This window comes from Neolamprologus brichardi, chromosome 12 (genome assembly GCF_056152115.1).
Source record: "Neolamprologus brichardi isolate AB-2024 chromosome 12, ASM5615211v1, whole genome shotgun sequence".
Classification (NCBI taxonomy): Eukaryota; Metazoa; Chordata; class Actinopteri; order Cichliformes; family Cichlidae; genus Neolamprologus; species Neolamprologus brichardi.
Window position 1 is genome coordinate 15,217,804 of NC_142115.1, and position 24,430 is coordinate 15,242,233.

At 38.9% G+C, this 24,430-nt stretch overlaps 4 protein-coding genes across 4 annotated transcripts; 3 read left to right on the forward strand and 1 right to left on the reverse strand.

Annotated features, from left to right (window-relative positions):
- Window positions 1-96: 96 nt before the first annotated feature.
- On the reverse strand, window positions 97-2,297 carry nkx6-3 (NK6 homeobox 3). The gene is made up of 3 exons (XM_006805935.3): window positions 1,544-2,297; window positions 798-967; window positions 97-438 (listed from the first exon to the last, which is right to left on the reverse strand). Exons 1-3 carry the CDS (start codon window positions 1,956-1,958, stop codon window positions 208-210), a joined length of 816 nt encoding a protein of 271 aa, XP_006805998.1. The 5' UTR covers window positions 1,959-2,297; the 3' UTR covers window positions 97-207.
- A 2,981-nt stretch (window positions 2,298-5,278) lies between these two features.
- Window positions 5,279-7,135, forward strand: LOC102787917 (E3 ubiquitin-protein ligase NEURL3-like). The gene is made up of 4 exons (XM_006805937.3): window positions 5,279-5,370; window positions 6,067-6,576; window positions 6,697-6,840; window positions 6,959-7,135. The coding sequence occupies exons 1-4, from the start codon at window positions 5,340-5,342 to the stop codon at window positions 7,120-7,122; spliced, it is 849 nt and encodes a 282-aa protein (XP_006806000.2). The 5' UTR covers window positions 5,279-5,339; the 3' UTR covers window positions 7,123-7,135.
- A 2,601-nt stretch (window positions 7,136-9,736) lies between these two features.
- On the forward strand, window positions 9,737-11,521 carry LOC102788203 (E3 ubiquitin-protein ligase NEURL3-like). Its single transcript, XM_087848689.1, has 4 exons — window positions 9,737-9,794; window positions 10,451-10,960; window positions 11,095-11,241; window positions 11,361-11,521. The coding sequence occupies exons 1-4, from the start codon at window positions 9,737-9,739 to the stop codon at window positions 11,519-11,521; spliced, it is 876 nt and encodes a 291-aa protein (XP_087704815.1).
- Window positions 11,522-16,271: 4,750 nt separating this feature from the next.
- Window positions 16,272-18,430, forward strand: LOC148100194 (E3 ubiquitin-protein ligase NEURL3-like). Its single transcript, XM_087848690.1, has 4 exons — window positions 16,272-16,385; window positions 17,253-17,762; window positions 17,893-18,051; window positions 18,201-18,430. Exons 1-4 carry the CDS (start codon window positions 16,355-16,357, stop codon window positions 18,374-18,376), a joined length of 876 nt encoding a protein of 291 aa, XP_087704816.1. The 5' UTR covers window positions 16,272-16,354; the 3' UTR covers window positions 18,377-18,430.
- Window positions 18,431-24,430: the final 6,000 nt, after the last annotated feature.

Here is a 24,430-nt window from a genome sequence, read left to right on the forward strand (position 1 = left end):
AGATATAGATTTTTTTACACTAACTTTTTAAAGACTCTGCGTCAGTTCACCTTTTTTTGTCGGGCCTTTTCCGATCATGCGAAACAGCTCGGCAGTTAAACGTATTGTTTGAAATTTATTACAGCATGCATATGTGCTGAGAGAGTTTTATGCCTGTACGTGTGTCTCTGTGTGTGCCTGTGTAGCCTATAGCCTGCAGGAAGTGCATCAGATGTGGTGCGGCCCGAGGCGAAGGACAGAGAAAGCCCTGCGGTGTTTGCGCAGCAGCAATCGGATCTTATCGTCGTCAGAGTCGGGGTCTAGAGGCTTGTTGTACTCCTCGTCCTCCACCTCATTCTCCGAGGCCTCTCCGGCCGGCCCCGAGTGGTTGGTCTGTGTGGAGCTGGGCTCAGAGGCGCTCTTCTTCCTCCACTTGGTGCGCCGGTTCTGAAACCAAACCTGAAAACACAACAGGGGAGTTGTCATATAACTCCCGTAGACCGGAGCCCTGCAGCTTATCGAGTATTCTTTTAAGCATTGTGTTACATGAAAAGGTATGGAAAAATAATCTGTGTCCCCATTTCTGCTTGAGGGTGAGTATGTGCTGGTATATGATCTGCAGATTTCTATCGCTGCACTTGAATTTACACACGACATGTATGCTTTTTTATGTGGCAGCTTTCAAAACAAGACAACACTACTTGGTATAAAAAATAAATATACCACAAGAAATATATATCAGTGACTGTCGAACACACACAAAAATAAAAATCTTATTTACACTCATCTCAAATGTAAGCAGATTCTGGCGACGTTACCTTGACTTGTGATTCAGTCATTCCCAGAGAATAAGCCAGTCTCGCTCTCTCTGGCCCTGCCAAATACTTTGTCTGCTCAAAAGTTTTCTCCAGAGCAAATATCTGATGTCCACTAAATGTCGGTCTGGTGTGTTTTTTCCTGCTGGACATCTCCCCAAGAGGACCACTGCCTGAAAAAAAAACCCACACATGAAATTACATGAAACTGATGTATGACACAGGACTGAATGTTTCTGCCTGAAATACCACAGCATTTTGGCTCATTGCTCAGGAAAAAAAATGACCACATATATATTTCCCTAATAGACTGCATGTATTTGTTGTTTATACACTGAACTGAAGTAAAATGTCTCCATTTGTGAATTAAATGAAACAATTTTTCAATCATCTACATAATTAAATGAAATCTTTTGAATGAATATTTGACATGTTTATTAAATAAATTGGTTTAAAAGATCTGTTTGTATTTTCCTTTAGTCTGCACAACTTCTAATAAACAACAGATTGTTACATTTTAATAAATGGATTTTCAACGTTTTAATACAAAAAGAGAGAAAAAGTTTTAGTCATATCAAAAATCTAACGTCGAGTCTGAACTCAATAGATAACAACTTTATAACAGATCTGATTCTGAAATTTGTGTATTTACTGGATAATGTTTCCATTTTTAAAGTGGAAGATCAGAGTGCGATGACAGTGCTGAGGAGCTGCTGCTGCTGAGCCCGCTCTGCAGTATTTAGACTCACTGTTGGTGCACTGCTGCCTCCCTCCTCTCCACTCACAGCTGCTTTCTGCCCAGCAGTTTACACTGCGACTCTTCATCGGGCACTCGGCGCCGGGTTTGGAGAAGCCGCCCAGTGAGGAATTGTAGTCTCGATTGTAGTACATGGAAGTGCTGGTGACAGAGGGGCTGAACCCCCCCATGCTGGAGTATCCGGGCAGCAGGGTGGTGGTGCCCGAGGAGCCCACCCCGACCATGGAGCGGCTCAGGATGTCACTGATGCCATGAGGCGTCCCTGGCTGCAGCTGGCTGTTCAGGCCCGGGCTGAGCTTGTAGAAGGAGTTGGGCATTGAGTACTGGCACACTGGTGCCTTGATGTCTGAGGGGAACTGGTTGAGGCTGTTGTTAAACAGGAAAGACCCCTGGATGTTTGGATCCATGGGAAGTCTGGTAACTCTTCCTCTAGGTCTTATCAACACATCCAATGAGATCCAAGTAGAAAAAGATATTTGGTGGCCAAAGAAGGAGCTCTCTCACCAGCAGATGAGGTCGGAGTTTGGTACCACACCCTCCGTCTCCAGATAGTCAAACAATTAGGAGCACGAGCAGCAAAGTCTCTGATCTTTGTCAAAGTTGCCACCACATCCGAAAAATAAACTTCACTCGCACATTTGATTTCTTCTTATCCACAGCTTGGCATGTGATAGCTCCATATCTGAAGTCTCCTGCGAGTCCTCTGGACACGTATTTTAGTGTTCTCCGAAAGACATATGCCTCCCGCTGGCTCCCTCCTCAGAAATCATAAATAAGCAGTATCTGGAAATGGAGTGGCACCTTGATAAAGATAGGCCACATTAGAATGCAGCTTGGGATTGGCCTGGGTCTCGCAGCATTAATGCCATTCTATTGGCTCCTCGGTGAAAGCCAAGCCTTTTATTGGAAGGCAGCAGATTAATAGTGTTTTGAACAGGTGGAGTGGGAACAAGTTGATTTTTTGATGGCCTGCCATGTGTGAGTGCAGCTGGAGTGAAGAGGAGGAGTGGAGGAAGGGTTCCCCTGTTTCCTAGTTTGATAGCAGAACAGTCCAGTTTTGTATAAAGAAAATGTTAAATGTTTGTTGTATATTATATAATTATAAAATGAAAAACAAAACATAAAGACTTGGTTTACAGATAGACATTCTTAAATCTGTGATGTGTGAGGATTTGGTCTATCATTATTTATTTTCCTCTTTCCTATTCCTATTTATAAATCTATTTACCTCCACCGAGGCATTATCAGAAAGGTGATCAACCTAAGCACCACCCTTAGTCAAATATATACTCACTGGCCACTTCATTAAGTACACCTCTACAACTGCTGGTTAATACAAATATCTAACAGCCAGTTACAAGGCAGCAACTCAGTGAACTGAAGCATGTAGATGCGATTAAGACAACCTGTTCAAAGCAAGTATCGAAATGGAGAAGAAAGATGATTTACATGAGTTTTAAGGCTTTTGAGGCTGGTTCTGAGGGAGTCTCTTCCTGTTAAAATGCCATTTTCCTTCCCACAGTCACCAAGTGCTTGCTCATAAGTAGGTTGTTTTATTGTTGGGGTTTTCTCTGTATTATCGTGAGGTCTTTATAAAGCACCTAGAGGCAACTGTTTTTGTGATTTGGTGCCATAGAAATGAAACGGGATTGAACTGAATTGCCATTATAAAATTCTGCTTAGACATTTGGAGGGTAGGGTCAGAATTTGGCATGAAAACAACCATGGATCCATCCTGGCTTCTTGTTGTTGGTAGGATATTTTCTTGGTTTTGAACCCCTTAGTGCCAAGTGACATAAACTCCACAGCCTACCTGAGTGTTGTTATTCACAACATTTGTTCCTTTATAACCACAGTACACACATGTTCTGGTGGGTGTCACAGAGCTCAAATAATCTCAAACTGGTTTCTTGAACATGAAAATGACTTCACTGTACTCACTTGGCCCCCGTGAGATCTCATTTTAATAGAACACCTTTGACATGTGGTGGAACAGGAGCTTTGCATCAAGGATGCACAGAAACTATGTTGCTGCAGATTTGACAGTGTGGGCCAAAATCTCTGAAGAACATTTTTAGCACCTTGTTGAATTAGGACACTGAGAATTAAGGGAGGAAAAAAATGCAATAAAGTTGCTCCTGTGGCCCAGCATCTTAGAGAGTTTTACTTTAATTTGTCGCACATCTATATCTTTAATCTCTTTAAACAAAATGTGTCTTACACAGAGTTGTGAGGCAAAGGACATTGGTTAAATTAAATGCAATTTGGTCACAATATTCACTGGCAAAATCTCATTTCTTATTTTATTTATCAGTGTAATAATGTGCCATGTAATCCACTCTGTTTTTGCACATTAACCAACTATTCAGGAGGACTGGCAACTGTGTCATTTAACTATGTGGCATAAAAAAAAACCCATCAGATTTTATAATCATGCAAATGAATTGTTGTGATTTATATTAGAGTTATTCTGTGGACTTGTTTCTGGGAAACAGCAGCAGCACAGTGGCTGCTTTGAAAAGAGTTAATGACTCAGGCAGACCTTTGTTTCTGTGTTGCAAAGGCTTTAGCACAATTTCCTCATCCATTATCATGTAGGTTAAACATGTCCTGTGGGAGGACTATTTCCGGCCTAATATGTGGACTTTTCTTTTTCGTGTTTCTTGGAATTTCTTTAACTATTTGATTACAGTTTAATAATAAACCTTTATGTAAACTTACAGATATCAGGTATGACTTTTATTATTTGTATTTTTTTTGTTTTTTAAATAAAGTACTCAAATGCTTTAAGTGCATGACATATGGAAAGTATTGCATTCTTAACCCAAAAGGCGCAAAATACAAGTTGAATGACATGAATAGTGTACACAACACGCTTTTCTCATTTTTCAATCAGTTTTACACGTTGGAACACATCGCTGCTCTTACGTACAGTATATCAGTGACGAAATGTTGGGATTTTCTCGGGAAAAGGGGGAGAGCTGGTAAATTTCCGAACGTCATGATCTCACAGCTGTTACAAGCTATAATTTCGTCCTGTCACGGGACCTGAGCAGCCAATCATAGCGCCTGTAGAGGGCAACACATCCGCTTTAGAGATTAATCACAACCAGCCAGAGATGTGTAATGAAGCGTCACCTGCTTCTATTGCAGGCATGTCTAGATTCTCCTTTAAGTTCACACTCACAGTCATTCCGGAAAATAATGTTGGATATGGTAAAAAATTTCCATGATGCAAATCTTAAAACAAGATAATGTAATTGGTATTTAATGTGTTTAATGGGAAGGAGGCTGCACTGCATTTCTGATAGAAACAGCAGTGAGTGCAGCATGTTAAGTGAAGAAAACGATACTGAAAAATCTTTTTGAGACAGTGATACAGGACCAAACGCATTCTTATTCGCCATGAACGTTGTCTTTTGTCCTAAGCCACAAAATAATTACAGATAATGAAAATGAAACTAGTTGCATGTGAGCAGAATTCACACAAATCATAATATGTCTGTGTGCTTTTTTTGTTTGAACTTTTACTCCAAAGGTCAGTACCTAAAAAGAAATCACGAGACAAACAGTCCTCTATGGGAAAAAAACCCCCAAACTACCCTGGTCTTTTTTTTTCGGGGGGGATTTTAGGTGAATTTCCAAAGTATGGCTCCTCCCTCCCGTCCGTCCCACTTCTTTAACTTGTCATGCTGGAATTGTTTCTATTTCCAAACCACATGTGCTCCAGACCAACACACAGACACATCTTCTATTCAGACGCATATGAGAAATATTATCTCTTCAAGATGGTGAAGAAGAGCAACAACACGAACTCCGGTAAGTCCTTATAGAGAATTTGATGCATAAAAAGCAACAAGAAAAAGTTGTAATTGATTTTACTAAATGAAAGAGCAATACAAATTCAATTTCACATGTTAGTAGCATTTTTTTCTTTTTGTGTGTAAAAAACATTTTCTAAACTGTTCATTAAGAAATGTTTTATGGCTGCGGCACCACTGCACATAAGAGAGGGAGAACAGAAAGTTTATATTTTACAGGAAATGGTCTGCTTGTTACTAATGAAGGTATACGCAATAACTGTGTGAGTCACACCTGCAAGATAAATCTTTGAAACTGCCTTGCAGACGAAGCTGACTGCAACTCACCTTTGACAGATAGATGAGGCAACTTGTAGAGTTCACTTTAAGCTTAAGGTTACTAAGCGTGGATGAAACTTCATGTACTTGTCAAAAGTGAACACTCTTGAACTACTATATTAGTTACGTTAACATGATTTATAGTATAATTACTAATACATAGATCAAATATTAACAAATAAAATTTCACAAGAATGTTTTGTTAAAGTAAATGATCACACTCACACAGTTTGAATCTGACTGATGATAGATCATAGAACCTGTTAATTAACCATTAAATGCAAGTATATTGTTACAATGATCAGTGATTTTCATTTACTAAACCATGTTCTGCCTGTAAAATAATCTGCTGTGTTTGTGTTTTTATTCTTTGTAGTTCTCCAGTCAGAGGTGTCACACAGATGCAGTCTGCTCTGTCTCGGTCCTCTGAACTTCCACCGTCAGGCTGTGGGGGAAAAGATCTGCCTGAGTCATGGAGATCGACTCGCAGAGAAGACCGAGGCCACGTTCAAGAATGGGCTGGTGTTCAGCAGCCGTCCAGTGAGAGTCCAGGAGAGGATTCGACTGAAAGTGCAGAGGGATTCATTAATCTGGGATGGGGCTCTGCGTGTGGGCTTTACCAACGTGCCACCCTCAGCCAGATCTCTACCTCTGCCCTGCATGGCCATTCCCAACCTCACTGACAAGCCTGGACACTGGGCTGTTCCACTGGATGAATCTGCTTGTGGAGCAGGTTCAGAGCTGGAGTTTTGGGTTTCTGATGGTGGCAGCATATACGTAGCTGTCAACAACAGGCCGTGTAAGAAGCTAACAGGAGTGAACCTCAGCCAGCCTCTGTGGGCCATGATAGACATCTACGGGCAGACGTGCTCCATTTTGCTCCTAGGCAAGTTCACTAGAACCACAGTTACAGCAGCTTTTCTTGGTGTCCAAAGGCACAGCATGCTCTGACAGTGATAAATGTTGTCTGAATGCCTATTAAAACATTTTTTTCTCTTTGCTGCAGGTTCAGAGAAACGTAAGCTGTTTTGCACCAGAAGATCGTGTCCTCCACCTGAATCCCTCACTTCACTTGCTGGTTCAGTTTCTGATGTTTCAGACTTCACTGATGATGACTGCATCTCCTGTCTTGACGCAGAAGTCCCAACAGGTAAAAAGAGTCCTTTTAAACATTGCTGATTTCAGTTGCACATTTCTGACCACAGAGTGTGGTCTCATTTCCTGATGTCACATTTTTCTAATTTGGGATCTCTCTCTTCTGGTCACAGATATAACCTGTGCGGTGTGCATGGTGAAAGAGGCCAGAATCACACTGCCGTGTGGCCACCGGTGTTTATGTAAACACTGCAACTCCAGAGTTTTTCAGGAGTTTGGCACCTGCCCGCTGTGTCGACACAAGATCACAGCTCCATCGGCAGAGGAGCTGGTCTGAGCTCCAAGACAGAAGCCAGAAATCACCAAAGAGAAGCTACAGAGTGACTGTTACAGTGAAAATACTGCACTAAATGCAAAATCTGCTGCTATTTATATATTATTTATAATGCTAACTTTGTCTGTACAGTGTACCTTTCTACCTCGATGCAAATCTTAAAGCAGTGTTGTATTTTTGTATGTCTGAAAATTGTAATGTGTTGATGGTAAAAAAGATAAACTCTATTATGTTTTAAGGGTTAAAAAAAACCCTCAAAAACAATATTTTTCAATGAAGCGTGTTTTGGAAAAGAAGCATCTGTCTACACCTATATCTCTCCAGTCAGGAATGAGCAGACGTGAAAATAAATGTTGGTTTTCAGATAAGAGCAGATTGTGTGGCTGATTGTAAGAACAGAAACGTGCTACAACGTGTTCATTTCCAAACATGCATTTGTGTTTGCACGTAGGAAGAATAATGATGGAAATATGCATAAAAAAATTACACGAGCAAGAGCAGACTGTGTGGCTGATAATAGAAAAACTACACTCCCAAATCACTGATCAGGTCATGTTGTGGTCACCAAACATAACCATAGCAATCTTAATTTAACACAAACACATTTTTTTACCTTTTAATTTACAAACATATGTTTATATAATTCTTTAAATGTGAAAGTAAATTAACCTAGTTCCATCATTACTTGATTTTTACATATTTCAATATTTATAAAATGTTTCATCAAACTAAAAATAAATAATCCGAGTGAATTATTACATAAAAGTGGTCAAAATAAACTGAAACAGCAAAGATTTGTTTGCACTTTGTCCTTCAAGGCCAAAATGAACACAATCAGACATGTTTGTGCTGCCTTTGAGTTTGTGTTCAGTACTTAAAGTTGGTGTTTATGAGTAAAAACTAACAATATTAAATCAATCTGTGAACAGAAAACGTAACAACAGTAAGACCTTTGGTGTGAGCTGAAATGGGCAGTAACACATTTAAGGTAACGTGCTTTCAAGTAATGAGTAAAGCAAGGGATTTCTATTGCAAAAAAAGTAATTCGATTACTGTTACTTTCCTGTAAGCACACTGCGTTACTAAACCGTGATTTTGTTCGCGGGAGTGTCTCGTGACAATGACGTACGAGCGTGCAACGCCCGTGGCAACAACAGATGCGTGTTGATCAGCAATGGATAATATGGAGTGTGGGAGACACGGCCATGCAGCATTTAAAGCGTGGACGTACTGACCTTACTTTGAGTTTGATTCTCGTAGAAAGTGACAAAAACATTAGCTTCCGCTGTACACACTGCGTGGGAACAGGAATGTGAAATTCACAGAGAAACCCCAGCATCCCCCCACCGACATGACCGCTGCGGCACCAGGCAAACTTCCGCCTGCTCCACTCCTGCTAAACAGGTGAAAATAGACTCAAGAGCGACAGGACTTAGTGCCACTGAATCTTTGATTTTATTTATTTTTTGCTGTGTTTTGCTTGCATCTATTTAAAAGAATGAATATAAACACAAAAAAATAATTTTATTTTATATGCTGGAATATGCAGAAAGTAGGTTAAAAAAATGTCTCCAAGTCAAAGACTTGCATGTATAATTTTTGCTTAATGCAATATGCATAAAGTTAAAAGATTAAAACTTATAAAACAATTTTTAAAAGAGACTTTTTCACTTGATTCAATTTTATATGATGGATTATGCAGAATAAATAGAATTGGGATAAAATGTCTATTGCTTTATTAGATATTCAGGTTGTGTATCATGTTTTTAAAAAGTAACTAAGTAATAAAGTAAATAATTACTCTTGAAAATAAGTAACCAGTAAAGTAACAGGATTACTTTCTTGGAGCAGTAGTCACTAATTAGTAACTAATTACTATTTTCAAGTAACTTGACTAACACTGGTCTTTAGGTTTCCTGATGTCTTAATTTAGCTGATATTGGCGCTCCAACACACCCAACTGTGAACACAAGTTAATTTAGATGACCATAAATGTTGGTATGTCCACTGTAACAAAGAGCTCAAAAAAGCCCCAAATTCAGGATTCCGAACTCTTGGAAAAATTGCAAATTCAAAAACTTTAAATCCAGACGATGGTCGTTTCAATCATTTTGTGGATTCAAACCATTCAGGAGGAGCAGAGGATACCTGAAATAAAAAAAACAGGCAAAAAATCTACAACATGTATAAAATAGAAGAAAAGTTCAAACTTGAATTCAAAAGGGAAAAAAAGCAAATTAGAACGACAGCAGCAATATGTCACTACTGAAAGAACAACACAGGTAATAGGAGAAGCCACAGAGGTGGTACAGATGATTAAATAATTAAAATAATTTTCTCAAACCAAGGTGGAGAAACTGATGAAACTAACAAGGGTGCAAAGAACATTGGAATAAAAAAATAAAATAAAAGAGGAAATGACTAATAATCAAATCACCAAATTGTGTTATTGTTCACATCAGGTAATTTTCCAAACTTTGGTGCCTCCCTCTGTCCCTCCCCATTCCCTTTACTGGTGATGCTGGGCGTGTGTTTATACTTCACGTACTTCATCATTCAAAGGTAGTCAACACTCATGACTTAATGACTCTCAACCTCATCATCCATCAGGACTCACATGACAAGATTTATTTGCACCTTCAAGATGGCAAGAGAAAGTAAGAACAAGAACTCTGGTAAGTCTTTACAGAGAATTTTATATCTCAGTTTGATAAAGGAATCATTATCAAGCTGATGTTTGGTTGCAAAAATCAACTTACAGCAGCTCATTTTATTCTTTTACAGAAACTTAATACAGAAACAAGACAATGCAAAAGTAAACATTGAAAAACAGCAAAGTGCCATAAAGCAAGTGATTAGAAAATGAGTTCAAAGACAGAGTGCTAATAATGAGCTGCACACTGAAGTTTCTTGTAAAAAGAAACTAGAAGCTTTGTTTCTTTGGAAATTAAAATCTTTCCACTGATGATAAAACACAGAAAACAAATCAACACAGGCCATCTAGTGGACTGAGACGGCAACACAGACTTCACCAAACAAACGCTGCAATCTCCAGCACTGAATTTCTCAGCTTGGATGAAGTCCAGACCAAACAAGCTTCTTTGTGAAACCACAGCAGTTTTCTGTTTACATGTTTATCTATTTCTCGACTGTTAAGAGGAAACTTTGGCTTTAAATGTATTATTTAATATGAATCAATAACTTTGATATTTAGCTTCTTTTAATTAAGTAAATGCGATATGTCACCTACCTAAATGTGCAGTTGAAAAATCTTAAATAAATCTTAAGACACAGACATGGTTTCATATGTTTCCATTTTCTATCTTTGTAGTTCTTCAGTCAGAGGTGTCACACAGATGCAGCTCACGCTGTCTCGGTCCTCTGACCTTCCACAATCAGGCTGTGGGAGAAAAGGTCTGCTTGAGTCATGGAGGTCGACTTGCAGAGAAGACTGAAAACACCTTCAAGAATGGGCTGGTGTTCAGCAGCCGTCCAGTGAAGGTCCAGGAAAAGATTCATCTGAGAGTGCAGAGGGATTCGACCAACTGGCAGGGAGCTCTGCGTGTGGGCTTTACCACTATGCCACCCTCAGCCAGATCTCTACCTCTGCCCTGCATGGCCATCCCCAACCTCACTGGCAAGCCTGGACACTGGGCTGTGCCTGTAAATGAATCCTACTGCCAAGCAGGTTCAGAGCTGGAGTTTTGGGTTTCTGATGGTGGCAGCATATACGTAGTTGTCAGCAACAGGCAGCACAAGTTGCTGACAGGAGTGGACCTCAGCCAGCCTCTGTGGGCCATGATAGACGTCTACGGGCAGACGCGCTCCATTTTACTCCTAGGCAAGTTCAACCACAGTTATATTTGCCTTACAGCAGGTTTTTCCTGTTCTGTGAAGCCAGAGCATTTCACATGCTCTGACAGCGATAAATGTTGTCTGAATGACTTTTAAAATATTATTTTCTCTGTGCTGCAGGCTCAGAGAAAAAAGATCTATTTTGTACCAAAAGATCCTGTCCTGCACCTGAACCCCTCACCTCACCTGATGCTTACAGTCACTTTGGTTCAGTTTCAGACTTCAGTTGTGATGACTCCTCCTGTCTTGACATGAAAATGCCAGAAGGTGAAAACAGTCCCTTCAAAAGTCGCTATCTGATTTCAGTTGCACATTTCACACAGAGTGTGGTCTCATTTCCTGATGTCACATTTATCTAATTCAGGATCTCTCTCTTCTGCTCACAGATATAACCTGTGCGGTGTGCATGGTGAAAGAGGCCAGAATCACACTGCCGTGTGGCCACCGGTGTTTATGTAAACACTGCAACTCCAGAGTTTTTCAGGAGTTTGGCACCTGCCCGCTGTGTCGACACAAGATCAGAGCTTCATCAGCTCTGATCTTGTGAGTAGTGGTGTGTTTCAAGTCTGGTCTGAGCTCCAAGACAGAAGCCAGAAATCACCAAAGAGAAGCTACAGAGTGACTGTTACAGTGAAAATACTGCACTAAATGCAAAATCTGCTGCTATTTATATATTATTTATAATAATAACTTTGTCTGTACTGTATACTTTTCTACCTCGATGCAAATCTTAAAGAAGTGTTGTATTTTTGTATGTGTGAAAATTGTAATGTGTTGATGGTAAAAAACATAAACTCTACTATGTTTTAAGGGTACATGCTGTAAAAAAAAACCCTCAGAAACAATTGTTTCAATGAAGCGTGTTTAGGAAAAGAAGCATCTGTCCACAGCTCATATCTCTACAGTCAGGAATGAGCGGAAGTAAAAATAAATGTTGGTTTTCTGATAAGAGCAGATTGTGTGGCTGATTGTAAGAACAGAAACGTGCTACAACGTGTTCATTTCCAAACATGCATTTGTGTTTGCACGTAGGAAGAATAATGATGCAAATATGCATAAAAAATGACACTCTCAAATCACCAATCAGGTCATGTTGTGGTCACCAAACATTACCCTTTATCCTTTAACATTTTTACCCTTTAATCCACAAACATACACTGTAAAAAAAATTGTAATATAAAAGTATTTTACTGTGTATTTTACATATTTGTACTGTTCTTCTAGAATATCATTCAATTTACATAAATAGACTGTGATTTTACACTTTAATTTAAAATGTAAATTAACGTAAAATCACTGTAAATGTAATAAAACGGAATTTTCTTGTTTTTTAAATGTATTTGTCTGTACATATGCATATTTAGATTATTAAAATATATTCACAATAATTTCACAAATATCATATCATAATTTCACAAATGTTTGTCCGTTATTTGAAAGATTGAACTGTTAAATTTAAATGTAATGTGATGGAAAAATATATAAAATGATTCTTATAAACTTCTTTTACATCAAATAATAATTATTATTATTGTTATTTAGGGCGATCATGGCTCAAGCCTTGGCAGTTCGCCTTGTGATCCGAAAGTTGCCGGTTCGAGCCCCGGCTCGGACACTCTCGGTACCACTAGGTATCTAAAACCTAAAACCCAACCGTGGTTAAATAATGACACCAGGGAATGCAGACGGGCATGTAGAAAAGCGGAAAGAAAATGGAAAAAATGCCATCTCCAAATGTCGTTTGAGGCACTTAGAGAATCCCTGTCAAGTTACCGGAAAGTTGTAAGAGCAGCTAAAATAAAATACTTTTCCAAGATTGTGTCCAACAACTGTTATAAACCTCAGATTTAATTTGGTATTATAAACTCCTCTTAATCCTCCCACTGCTGATCCTCATATAGCAGTGAACACAACAAGTTGGAATCTAATGAAATTCTTCATTAATAAAATTGTAGATATTAGATCCCACATTATTCCTCCCATTTCTGACCCAGGTGTTTATACTCCAACATTGGCTGTTTTTGATCACTTTGAGCCAGTATCCCTTTCATTACTTAATGAAGTAGTCAGAAACTTGAGACCTTCAAAATGTACCCTGGATATCATTCCACCTAGGTTACTGAAAGCTGTTTTTGACACTGTTGGTACATGTCTGCTTTCTATTGTCAATAGCAGTCTTCAGTCTGGGTCTGTTCCCTCTGATTTTAAACATGCTGTGGTGGAACTCATCCTTAAAAAGCAGAATCTGGACTCAACAGTTCTATCAAATTACCGCCCAATCTCTAAATTGTCCTTTTTGTCAAAAGTGCTGGAGAAAATTGTCCTTCTGCAGCTCCAGACCTTCTTAGAATAACATGACATTGGTGAACTATTCCAATCTGGTTTTAAAACGCACCACAGCACTGAAACCACTCTTTTAAAAGTTTCTAATGACCTTTTAACTTTTACCGACTCTGGAGATTCTGCTATTTTAATATTATTAGACCTCAGTGCTGCTTTCGACACAGTAGATCACAGGATTCTTATCTCTCGACTGGAACAATGTGCCGGAATTAAAGGGCTTGCTTTGGAATGGTTTAAATCCTACTTATCTAATCGTACTTTCTCTGTTAGATTCAGAGACACATTGTCTCCAAAGACGACCCTTTTTTGTGGGGTCCCCCAGGGCTCTATCCTTGGTCCAATCCTTTTTTCTCCCGTTGGAATCTATTTTTAAAAAATATGGAATTTCTTTTCACTGTCATGCAGATGATTCTCAGATTTACCTTCCACTAAATGAAAATCTGTCAATCCTCTCAAGGGACTGTTTGATTGTCTAGAAGATGTCAAGGCATGGATGGCTCTAAATTTTCTAAATCTAAATGAACAGAAAACTGAGGTCATTGTCTTTGGTCCTTCTGACCATTATGACCTTGGCCCCTTAGAAAATTATAAAAAAATCATTTGCAAGAAATTTAGGGGTGATTTTTGACAGCAATTTAACATTTGATAAACAGATAAATAATGTAGTCAAAACCAGTCTCTTTCATCTTCGCCTAATTACAAAAGTTAAGCCCTTTCTCTGTTTCACAGATTTTGAGAAAGCGATCCATGCCTTCATCTCATCTTGCCTCGACTTCTGTAATAGTCTCTACTCTGGTGTCACCTCTTCATCAATTGGTCGACTGCAGCTAGCTCAAAACGCTGCAGCACGGCTCCTAACTGGCACACGCAATGAGATCATATATCTCCTATACTTCCATCACTACACTGGCTGCCAGTCAGCTTTCGAACTGACTTTAAGATCTTAACACTTGTTTTTAAGTCGTTGCATGGACTAGGCCCTACACATCTTGCTGATCTCCTAACCTGGTATTCTCCCCCAAGATCCTTGAAGTCTGCAGACCAAATGCTTTTTGTTATCGCTAGGTCCAGATTAAAACATAGAGGACACCGGGCATTTGTTGTGACTGCCCCCAAACTTTGGAATACATTGCCTTTGCATATCAGATCCTCCCCAACACTGGATACTTTAAAAAGTCGTCTAAAGACCCATTTTAATTCTCTGGCTTTTGGTTCATCACGAGTTTGTTACTATTATTATTTTTTTATGATTTTATTCTCTTTTTAAGGATTTTATTCTCTTCTAAAACACTATTCAGTTTTTTTAATGTTTATTGCCTTGTCCATTTTATTGTACAGTACTTTGGTCAACACCTGTTGTTTTAAAAGTGCTATATACATAAACTTGAACTCGAACTTGAACTATATAATTATTTAAATGTGAATGTTTGGATTTGGATTGAAGTCATTAGAAATGTTGGTATGCCCACTTGGACTCCAAACTCAAAAAAATTCAAAAACTTTAAATCCAGGCGATGGTCCATTTAGTCATTTTGTGGAATCAAACCATTCAGGAGGAGCAGATGAAGCCTGAAAACCAAAAAACAGGCAAAAAATCTAAAACACGGAGAGAGTGGGAAAAAAAAGGTTGAGGAAAGAAATGAGACTAGAGAAGGAAAGCATGAACGTGAGGGAAAAAACAAACATACTCAAACTTGAAATCAAAAGAAAAAACATGCAAATTAGAACGACAGCAGCAATATGCTATGGAAAGAACAACATGGCAAATGGGGGAAACCACTGAGGTGGTACAGGTGAGAGAATAGCAAAACATGAGAACTTAGTGCAACAAGCAACTCCTCTTGAAAGGCCAGGGCTGTAGTCGTAGGGGCGTTGTTAAAAAAACCCCAAAAGTGTGTTGAACAGCTCACTCCATACCCTTTCATGTGATATATTGTTCTTGGTATGGTAAAAAAAGGAAAGAAATAGATGACTGTTAAAACTCTGATTAAGTGACACAAAAACAAGACAATGCAAACATAAGCATTAAAAAGCTGCAAAGTGCCGTAAAGCAATTAGAGTTCAAAGAAAGAATGCTAATAATGAGCTGAACACTGAAGAGTTAAATGATGGCAATAAAAAAAAGAAACTACAAACTTTATGTTTCTGTAGAAATGAAAATCTTGTCACTGACGATAAAACACTGACAAGGTACCTGCGTGTGGGTGTGTCACATCTGCAAAACAAATCAAGACAGGCCATCTAGTGACTAAGACTGCAACTCAGACTTTACCAAAGAAACGCTGGAGTTTCCAGCATTGACTTTAATTTCTCATCTTGGGTGAAGTCCAGATCTTCACATTCTTCTCTAAAGTGAAAGCACAAGAGTTTGCTAGTTTCATTATGACTTATTACATGTTTAACTATTTCTACACTGCTAAGAGGTAACTTTGGATATATTTTCCACAATTTACATTTATTAAATAAATATAAAGAAAAGATTTTGAATATGTAGTTTGTTTTATCCAGCTAAAGATATATGAAGTATATCACCAACTCAAAAACAAACTTGTATTATTATAATAAAACATGAAATGTAACTATAAAAAAATAGAAGAAATGTTTCAATTTTGGTGTTTTAGATTTTTTTCTATTGCATTTGCTATTGTCATGAGTGATTGCAAGATTAGACTCATGTGACAATTCAAACTGGAAGAGCCATAGAGATGTTACATGTACACACTGAATGGCAATCAGCTGATTAAAAAAACAAACTACTGGAGGGAAATGCACAAAGAGAAGATATTAAATTAACAGGGGTGGAAAGGAAACTGGGAATCCACAATAAAAGCCCAGATCACCAAGTTCTGTTATTGTACACTTCAGGTAAATTTCCAAACTTTGACGCCTCCCTCTGTCCCTCCCCTTTGTCTGGGTGTGTTTCTGTTTTCAAACCTCACGTACTCCATGATTAAAAGGTAGTCAACACACCTGACTTGAGGACACTCGACCTCATCATGCATCAAGACTTGTATGACAAGTTTTTTCTATCTCCAAGATGGCAAGAGAAAATAAAAACAAGAACTCTGGTAAGTCTTTACAGAGAACTATATTTCTCAGTTTGATAAACAAATCATTATCGAGCTGATACTTAGTTGCATAAATTAACAGATAACAGCTGTTTATGTACTTTTACTGTAATACACAGTAAGAGGGTGCAGAATGCTGCAGCTCGTCTTTTAACTGGCACTCAAAAGATTTTGCAAATTTCCCCAAATCTAGCATGTGCTCCAGTGCAGCACTGGTTTTGTCATTTAAGAAGTAGTATCCCTGTTAAGACAACACAATACAAAGCAAAGTGCCAAATAATGAACTAAGTTTACCACTCAGACAACTTGTACCAAACATATGCAACTTTGTGCAACGACTTTAGCTCGTCAGCTTGGAAGACGTCCAGATTTCCACGTGCTTTGCAAAAACGAGAGTGCGGGAGTTTACTAGTTTTATTCTGACTTATTTATATGTCTGCTTTTGTACTGTTAAAATGAAAATGAAATTTTGGCTACAGTTTGCACAATTTAACTTTAATATGAAGTATTAAAAACAGCTTGACATATGTAGCTTCTTTAATCCAATTAATATGGCAATTCACCTATTAACACAGCTTGCATTATTTTTATTTTTATTATTATTATTATCATTATTATTATTTTATAAGAATGAGAATTATAAAAATTTGCGACATGACCAATTGACCTTTAAACTGAAAAAATCTTTGTTGAACCTTTCTAAATTTTAAACCTCATTTCAGTTAAAAAAAAAAAGGTTTTGAGGTTCCTACACATCACAAATGTAAGGGACACTTATTGTTATTGTGATTGTTGCTATTAAGTAATTCTCTGGAAATAAACATGATTTCACATCAACATTCATAACTGTGTTTTTATTCTTTGTAGTTCTTCGGTCAGAGGTGTCACACAGATGCAGTCTGCTTTGTCTTGGTCGTCTGAACTTCCACCGTCAGGCTGTGGGAGAAAAGGTCCGCTTGAGTCATGGAGGTCGACTCGCAGAGAAGACTGAGAACACCTTCAAGAATGGGCTGGTGTTCAGCAGCCGTCCAGTGAGAGTCCAGGAGAGGATTCGTCTGAGAGTGGAGAGGGATTCGACCAATTGGCACGGAGCTCTGCGTGTGGGCTTTACCACTATGCCACCCTCAGCCAGATCTCTGCCCCTGCCCTGCCTGGCCATCCCCAACCTCACTAACAAACCTGGACACTGGGCTGTGCCTGTAAATGAATCCTACTGCCAAGCAGGTTCAGTGCTGGAGTTTTGGGTTTCTCATGGTGGCAGCATATACGTAGTTGTCAACAACAGGCAGCACAAGTTGCTGACAGGAGTGGACCTCAGCCAGCCTCTGTGGGCCATGATAGACATTTACGGGAAGACGCGCTCCATTTTACTCCTAGGCAAGTTCAACCACAGTTATATTTGCCTTACAGCAGGTTTTTCCTGTTCTGTGAAGGCAGAGCATTTCATATGCTCTGACAGCGATAAACAATGAATAACTGTTGAAATATGCTTTTGTCTTTGCTGCAGGCTCCAAAAAAACAAAGCTCCTTTGCACTAGAAGATCCTGTCCTGCACCCGAACCGCTCATCTCACCTGATGCTTACAGTCACTTTGGTTCAGTTCCTGATGTTTCAGACTTCAGACCTGATGACTGCATGTCCTGTCTTGACATGGAAATCCCAGCAGGTAAAAACAGTCCCTCCAAACATTAATGTCTGATTTCCGTTGCACATTTCTGACCACAGAGTGTGATCAGTGAAATCAGTTGTAATAGTGTGGTCTCACATATACCTGATGTCGCATTTGTAATTAGAGTCTCTCTCTTCTGGTTATAGATAACGTCTGTGTGGTGTGCATGGTGAAGGAGGCCAGAATCACACTGCCTTGTGGCCACCGGTGTTTATGTAAGCACTGTGACTCCAGAGTCTGTCAAGAGTTTGGCACCTGCCCGCTGTGTCGACACAAGATCAGAGCTCCATCAGTGAAGGAGGGGCGGTTTATAGACGTCTAAGCTCTGACACACCAGCCAAGAATCACCAAATATAAACTACCAACACACAGTGAATGGCACTTATTATGATGCTTTGTCATGTTTGGCTTTTTTGTTTTGTTAAACATGTAAAAATTTCAGAGTGATGAAATGTCTTCAAATTCATGTAAAGATGTCAAGCTGGACTATTTTTATGTAAATAGAGTGCAAAATATGTATGTATGTGAATATGTAAAATAGTATTATAACAAAAAATTTCTGCACAGTATATTTTATAGTTTGGTGTAAATCTTAAAGCGATGTTTGATTTTTATAAACTCGTTTTGTCTTAAAATTGTTATAGTGTTGATGCTTAGACAATGGAAAGAAAAAATAAATAACCATTGTTTCAATCATCATATTTTCTTCTCTAATGTGTTTTTAAGGATGTTGCTATAAGAAATAAATCAATAGCAGTGCATATTAAATAGAACATGTTGGGGGATAAAGAAATACTTGTCCACACCACACGTGTGAACAGCGGTTAAACATACTTTAAAGATTAACAAGAGAGCCAAATTGCAGTCATGACTGAACTGAACTATAAATAAATGGAGGACATCACATAAGAAGAGACAGAGTAGCTTGAAAACAAAAACTTGCTTGAAACACAAGAGCATTTTCAAACACTTAGTTGTGTCAACACATCGCAGCAATAATGATGCTAAAGCAAAAAACAAAACTTTCAATCCAGCGATCAGGTCATGTTGTGGTTAGCAAAGATTACAAACAATCTCGCATTTTGTGTTTGAATAATTAATTGTACAATAAAGCATGCAATAAGAAATTCATTAATTCAAAACAATAATTTTTTATTTTCATGAATAAATTAATGAACAATACAAAGAATTATAAATAAATATTCCTAAATAAACTACTATTCATAAATATTTCATATATAAAAGGGATTTATGTCAAATGAAGGCTGTGTGCAGGCAGGAATAGAGGACCCAATGTGCAGACTCACAGAGACAAATATGAACTCAAAACTCAGCTTTAATGCTACACAGCAAAAGAACAGAAAACTAACTAAACTTCAAATATTAACAAAAGAAAAACAGGCTAACCAGCAGAACACAGTATAGTAAGATGGAGACCACAGCACAGACAAAGGGCTTAAACACACATGCTGTGTCCCAATTCGGGGTATGCGCGCTTGAAGTACGCATTTTAAGTGCGGTTACGTCACCGCCACGCGACGACGGCTGTCCCAATTCGAAGTGTACTTGAAATGCATACTCCAAATGCGCCGTCGATTTCCCCAAATATCAAGCGTGGTCCGGTGCACGCTTCGTGGTCCCATATATCCCACAATTCATAGCGCGGCGGTGGGTGTGGATAATTTTGCCGCAAAATACGGCCGAAGGGAGCGGCCGAAAAGTGAACTGTCAAAAGTAAGTACTGAATATGACGTCACTTATTTATGTGCGAATGTTTAATAATGAAGAACATTAAAACATTGCTGTTGGCCACATGTCGGCAAAGTTATGTGACATATAGTCGACCTTAATCTTACAGAGAATCTGATGATTTTATGGATAATTAAAGTCAGTCATATATCCACAAACACAACAAGCTGACAGTCAGTGATATATATATATATATATATATATATATATATATATATATATATATATATATATATATATATATATATATATGTATATATATATATATATATATATATATATATATATATATATATATATATCATAATAATCTGACAATACTATAATATTGGCCATATTATATTTACATTACCATAGTGAGATGACTTTAGTCTCATGTGCAACATTAACTAATTATTATTTACTAGCTAATCTTAAATGACTGTTCAGTACAGAAATGAAGCCCTTGAATCATGTTTTACAGTCCTGTGGTCTCAGCCTCAGATACTCAACTAATCAAAGTGATGTCATGACAAAAATGATTGACCAACAAAACAATTTTCTCCTTCATTTCTGTCAAACAAAGCTGTATGTAGCGTGTCTCGCGGTTAGTATCATGGTTGCTAGGCAACCTGAACAGCGCGACGAAGCATATACCGTCCCATTTCACAAGCCTCTCACTTCCGCACTTCTCGTACTTATAGTACGCGCCGTACGTAGTACGCGTAGTGTGCGTACTTCAAGCGTGCATACCCCGAATTGGGACACAGCAACAGAGGAGCAATCGGGGAATGAGGGGCAGCAGGGAAACACGGCTGGGACAGATCAGGCCTAACGTGACAAGGGAAGCAAACACATTAACATAAGACACAGACCTTCAGAGTAAAACAGGGAACACCGACTGAACTTATAGACACAGACTCAGAAGCAGACACAGACAATGCAACATTGGGAACACAGAGACGTGGGACCAGGGCAGACATGAAGACACAGACTGGACACAGAACAATGGCAGATTGATTTTCAACAGCTCTTAACAAAAGAAAAGGACCCAGAACATCAGACACGTGTGAAGTTCAAGTTCCTGAACCAGAAATTCAGGGCCATCTAGTGGACTGTTTTAGAATGCAGCTCACCCTCTGACAATCAAATGCAGCAGCTTCCAGCTTTTGTTTCAGTCCAGACCTTCATCTGCCTCTTTATAGTAAAACATGGTAACTTCCTGGTTTCTTTATTACTTGTTTATGATTTAATCTTTTTTATAATCACACTAAAATCATTTCAGAAGTATAAAAGAAGTATAAAAAACTATATGACTATATGACTAACCAGCATCTCACTGTGACATCCAAACATGAAAACGTTACGCTTTTACCTTCCTTTTTGTTAAAAGGTGCTGGCAAAGGGAACTGTAGAAACATTACAACCCCTGCCACTAGCGGCATAATATCTATTATTAATTTGCTCTGGCGCAGATGTCTGATAATACTCTCACTGATCATTCCTGTGTTTTCTCTGAGATAAGTCTCTCCATGCACAGATGCTCAGTAAAATTGATGAAGCCCAGAAAACATTAGTGAATTATATTTGTAGGCATGAAGGTGATTTTCAACCATAATGAAAATATGTGTTCATATTTGAAAAACAAGCAATATTTTATTGTACACTTAGTTATTTGATGTGTGTGACTCCTTTGGCTCCATACAGGTGGTGGTCGAGGCCTCTTCTTTGATGAATTCTCTTTGTCCAAGAATTTTAAAAACAATTACTTCTATTTTATGATTTCATATTTTTCATTTTAAATTTGACCCATTGTATCAATTCATAATTTTAAAAAGTAATGCCCAATAACTATTTTTTATAACTGGTCCCACCTTTAATTTGCAGACATTTCCCCCCCAAAAAATGCAGTAAAAGAAACTAGAAAAAAAGGGCAACTACAGCAGGCAGCAGAGGGTAACAGCTCTCTTCTGTTGTGCATTAGGCCATATAACAGTAAGGAGGGTAAGGGAGATTTATTATCACCTGAAAACTCTATGTAGAAATAATGAGTACAAATACCATTGTCTCGTGCGAACTTATAATTCTGTAGGAGTCTGCTGGTTTTGAATTTTGATGTGATAGACATGTGCATCAGTGTATCAGTGTTAAAATAAATAAATTCATAAGAATGTAAAGGGACTGCTAATGAGCTCAGCTTATTTATCTTGTAAAAAGCTACGTGCCCTTTGCTGGCTCAAGCAACTGCTCTCCAAAATCTCTGTGCAAAATTGTGGTTCTCAACAGGTCAATCTTAACATTCAAAAGGAAAAAGACCCAGGACATCAGACACATGTGAAATCCAAGTTCCTAAACTAGAAATTCAGGGCCATCTAGTGGACTCTTTTAGACTGCGGCTCATCCTCAAGCAGTTTCCAGTTATCTCTTTAAGTGCTGTCCTTCAGATAAAGTCCAGACCTTCCTGTGCCTCTTTAAAGTACAAACACAGGCTCTTCCTAGTTTCATTATTGTTTGTTCATGAATTCTTCTATTTTTATAATCACACTAAAATCATTTTCAGAAGTATAAAAGAAATATAAAAAAGTATATGACTATCTGACTTACCAGCATCTTACATCCAAACACGAAAACTTGTAATGTTGTTACCTTCCTTTTTGTTAAAACATCAGTCATGTGAAAAAGAAAGCTCTCTGCAGTCATACATGCTGCCATGTTTAATACACATTTCCCTGTCAGCCCTGTCAAATCAGCCATACCTCTTCATTCTTTTTCTAATTGAACTGTTTTAACATGTAACAATGGTTACATAGCAACTGATGCCTTTAAAGATTTAACTCTTGGGTTGTTGTTTTTCTTTTTTTCCCCAGACACGATACATTAGATTAAACTGCCAAAAAATTCTGCTTTGGTAGGGGAAGTCAAACTTTAAATAAGGTCATGTGGTGTTAGCAAAGATTAAAATACCAGTAAATCAACCAGTCAAGTGTGTGAATCTACTTTAATTAGTGTCCATCAAAATTGCTTGTCTGATGACTTATTTTGATTAAGCTAATCTTCCTGACAGTATAAAAAAAAACAACTCCACCAATTAAAAATAAGCCTGAAGCCAATGTGCCAATCAGAATGATCTATCATTCACATACATTTAAATTGTTGCTTTCTGTTCCATTTGCCCAAACTGAATTTGGTAAAAGAGCTTTTGTCCATTTAGCACCCTTGGCTTGGAACAAACTGCAGAACGAATGGAAAATGACTGAATTCATTTCATTAAGTGCTTTTAAATCTAAACTACGAATCCTTGAGGTTTTAATTGTTTTAATTAGATTGTACAACGTGAGATATCTCTTCAGGCAGACCTATTGGAACAACACAACAAGATGCTTCAGCATATTTCTAAGGAACAGGGCGCCCTGCTTCAGGTAGTAACGGAACTCAAAGGTATGTGGCAATCCTCTCGCCCAGCAGCAGCTAATGTTTCACCTCAGTTACCCCCCTTAAGTGTTGCAGCCGCCTGCCCTCTTCCTCCCTCTCCACCTCCACCCATGCATGAGCACACCTTACCTGTGCCTGAAAAATTTTCAGGGGATTTAGATAAGTGTAGAGGCTTCTTAACCCAGTGCGACTTGAGTTTTCACCAACAGATTCAAGCCTACGCTACCGACGGTGCCAAAATTGCTCTCATGGTGCAACTCATGACGGGGAGAGCACTGAAGTGGTCTCAGGCAGTGCTGCGTTCCAACCCCAATGTTTCTTATACTGACTTTCTGACCAAATTCCGCAGTGTTTTTGATAAAGGTTCTAATCCAGATGCAGCTGCTCACCATTTGTTTTCTTTAAAACAGGGCAAAAAGAGTGTGGTGGATTTCTCTGTGGATTTTTGGATCTTGGCTGAGGGAACTGGCTGGGAGGAAAAAGCACTTCGGGGGCATTTCTCAATAGCCTGAATGAAGGAATTAGACATGAGTTGGCCACCAAAGAATTACCTAAATCGTTGGATGCTTTGATTAATATGTGTATCAGCCTTGATGACCACATGCGAGAATACGGAGGGCGGTCTGAGGAAGCCCGCTGGGCAACAGGAAGCCCAGGTGGTTGGCTGAGCACTTCTTCCGATGGGGGAGGACAAGAGGAGCGTGAGCTTGAGGAGACGGAGGAGGAGCCGATGCAGCTAGGGCGAGCTAGATTCAGCAAGCCGGGGTGGAGGAAGAGACGCCAGATGGGTGAGTGCTTTGCATGCGGAAAGAAGGGGCACTAGGCAGACTCTTGCCCGTCCCGGCTAAAAGATTCAGCCTGTCAGTAGCGGTGGGGTTACTGATGGGTGCGACAGGAGATGTGTTACCCCACCTCAGCTGCCCCGCTAAGCATATCTTTCAGTCCATAACTCATTCCTGTAACGCACTAGTGGATTCAGGCGCAGAACAAAGCTTTATGGACGAGTCTTTAGCCAGGAGATTGGGGGTCCCGCTTGTTTCCCTGCATGTTCCTTTACATGTGTCTGCCCTCAATGGGGAAGTGCTGGCCAAAGTCATGCATCGCACGCATGAAATCATGATTTCGTTCTTTCACGTTCACGTTTTTTCTGGTAATCATGTTGAAAATATAAGTTTGTTTCTGTTTAAGGCGCCTGATACTCCATTGGTCTTAGGTT

Coding starts and splice junctions, on each gene's coding strand:
- nkx6-3 (XM_006805935.3), bottom strand. CDS start 1,958: ATGGATCCAAACATCCAGGGGTCTTTCCTGTTTAACAACAGCCTCAAC. Junction 968..1,543: donor GAGGCAGCAGTGCACCAACA/GTGAGTCTAAAT, acceptor TTTTTTTTTCAG/GCAGTGGTCCTCTTGGGGAG. Junction 439..797: donor TGACTGAATCACAAGTCAAG/GTAACGTCGCCA, acceptor TTGTGTTTTCAG/GTTTGGTTTCAGAACCGGCG.
- LOC102788203 (XM_087848689.1), top strand. CDS start 9,737: ATGACAAGATTTATTTGCACCTTCAAGATGGCAAGAGAAAGTAAGAAC. Junction 9,795..10,450: donor AAGTAAGAACAAGAACTCTG/GTAAGTCTTTAC, acceptor CTATCTTTGTAG/TTCTTCAGTCAGAGGTGTCA. Junction 10,961..11,094: donor GCGCTCCATTTTACTCCTAG/GCAAGTTCAACC, acceptor TCTGTGCTGCAG/GCTCAGAGAAAAAAGATCTA.
- LOC148100194 (XM_087848690.1), top strand. CDS start 16,355: ATGGCAAGAGAAAATAAAAACAAGAACTCTG. Junction 16,386..17,252: donor AAATAAAAACAAGAACTCTG/GTAAGTCTTTAC, acceptor TATTCTTTGTAG/TTCTTCGGTCAGAGGTGTCA. Junction 17,763..17,892: donor GCGCTCCATTTTACTCCTAG/GCAAGTTCAACC, acceptor TCTTTGCTGCAG/GCTCCAAAAAAACAAAGCTC.
- LOC102787917 (XM_006805937.3), top strand. CDS start 5,340: ATGGTGAAGAAGAGCAACAACACGAACTCCG. Junction 6,577..6,696: donor GTGCTCCATTTTGCTCCTAG/GCAAGTTCACTA, acceptor TCTTTGCTGCAG/GTTCAGAGAAACGTAAGCTG. Junction 6,841..6,958: donor TGACGCAGAAGTCCCAACAG/GTAAAAAGAGTC, acceptor TTCTGGTCACAG/ATATAACCTGTGCGGTGTGC.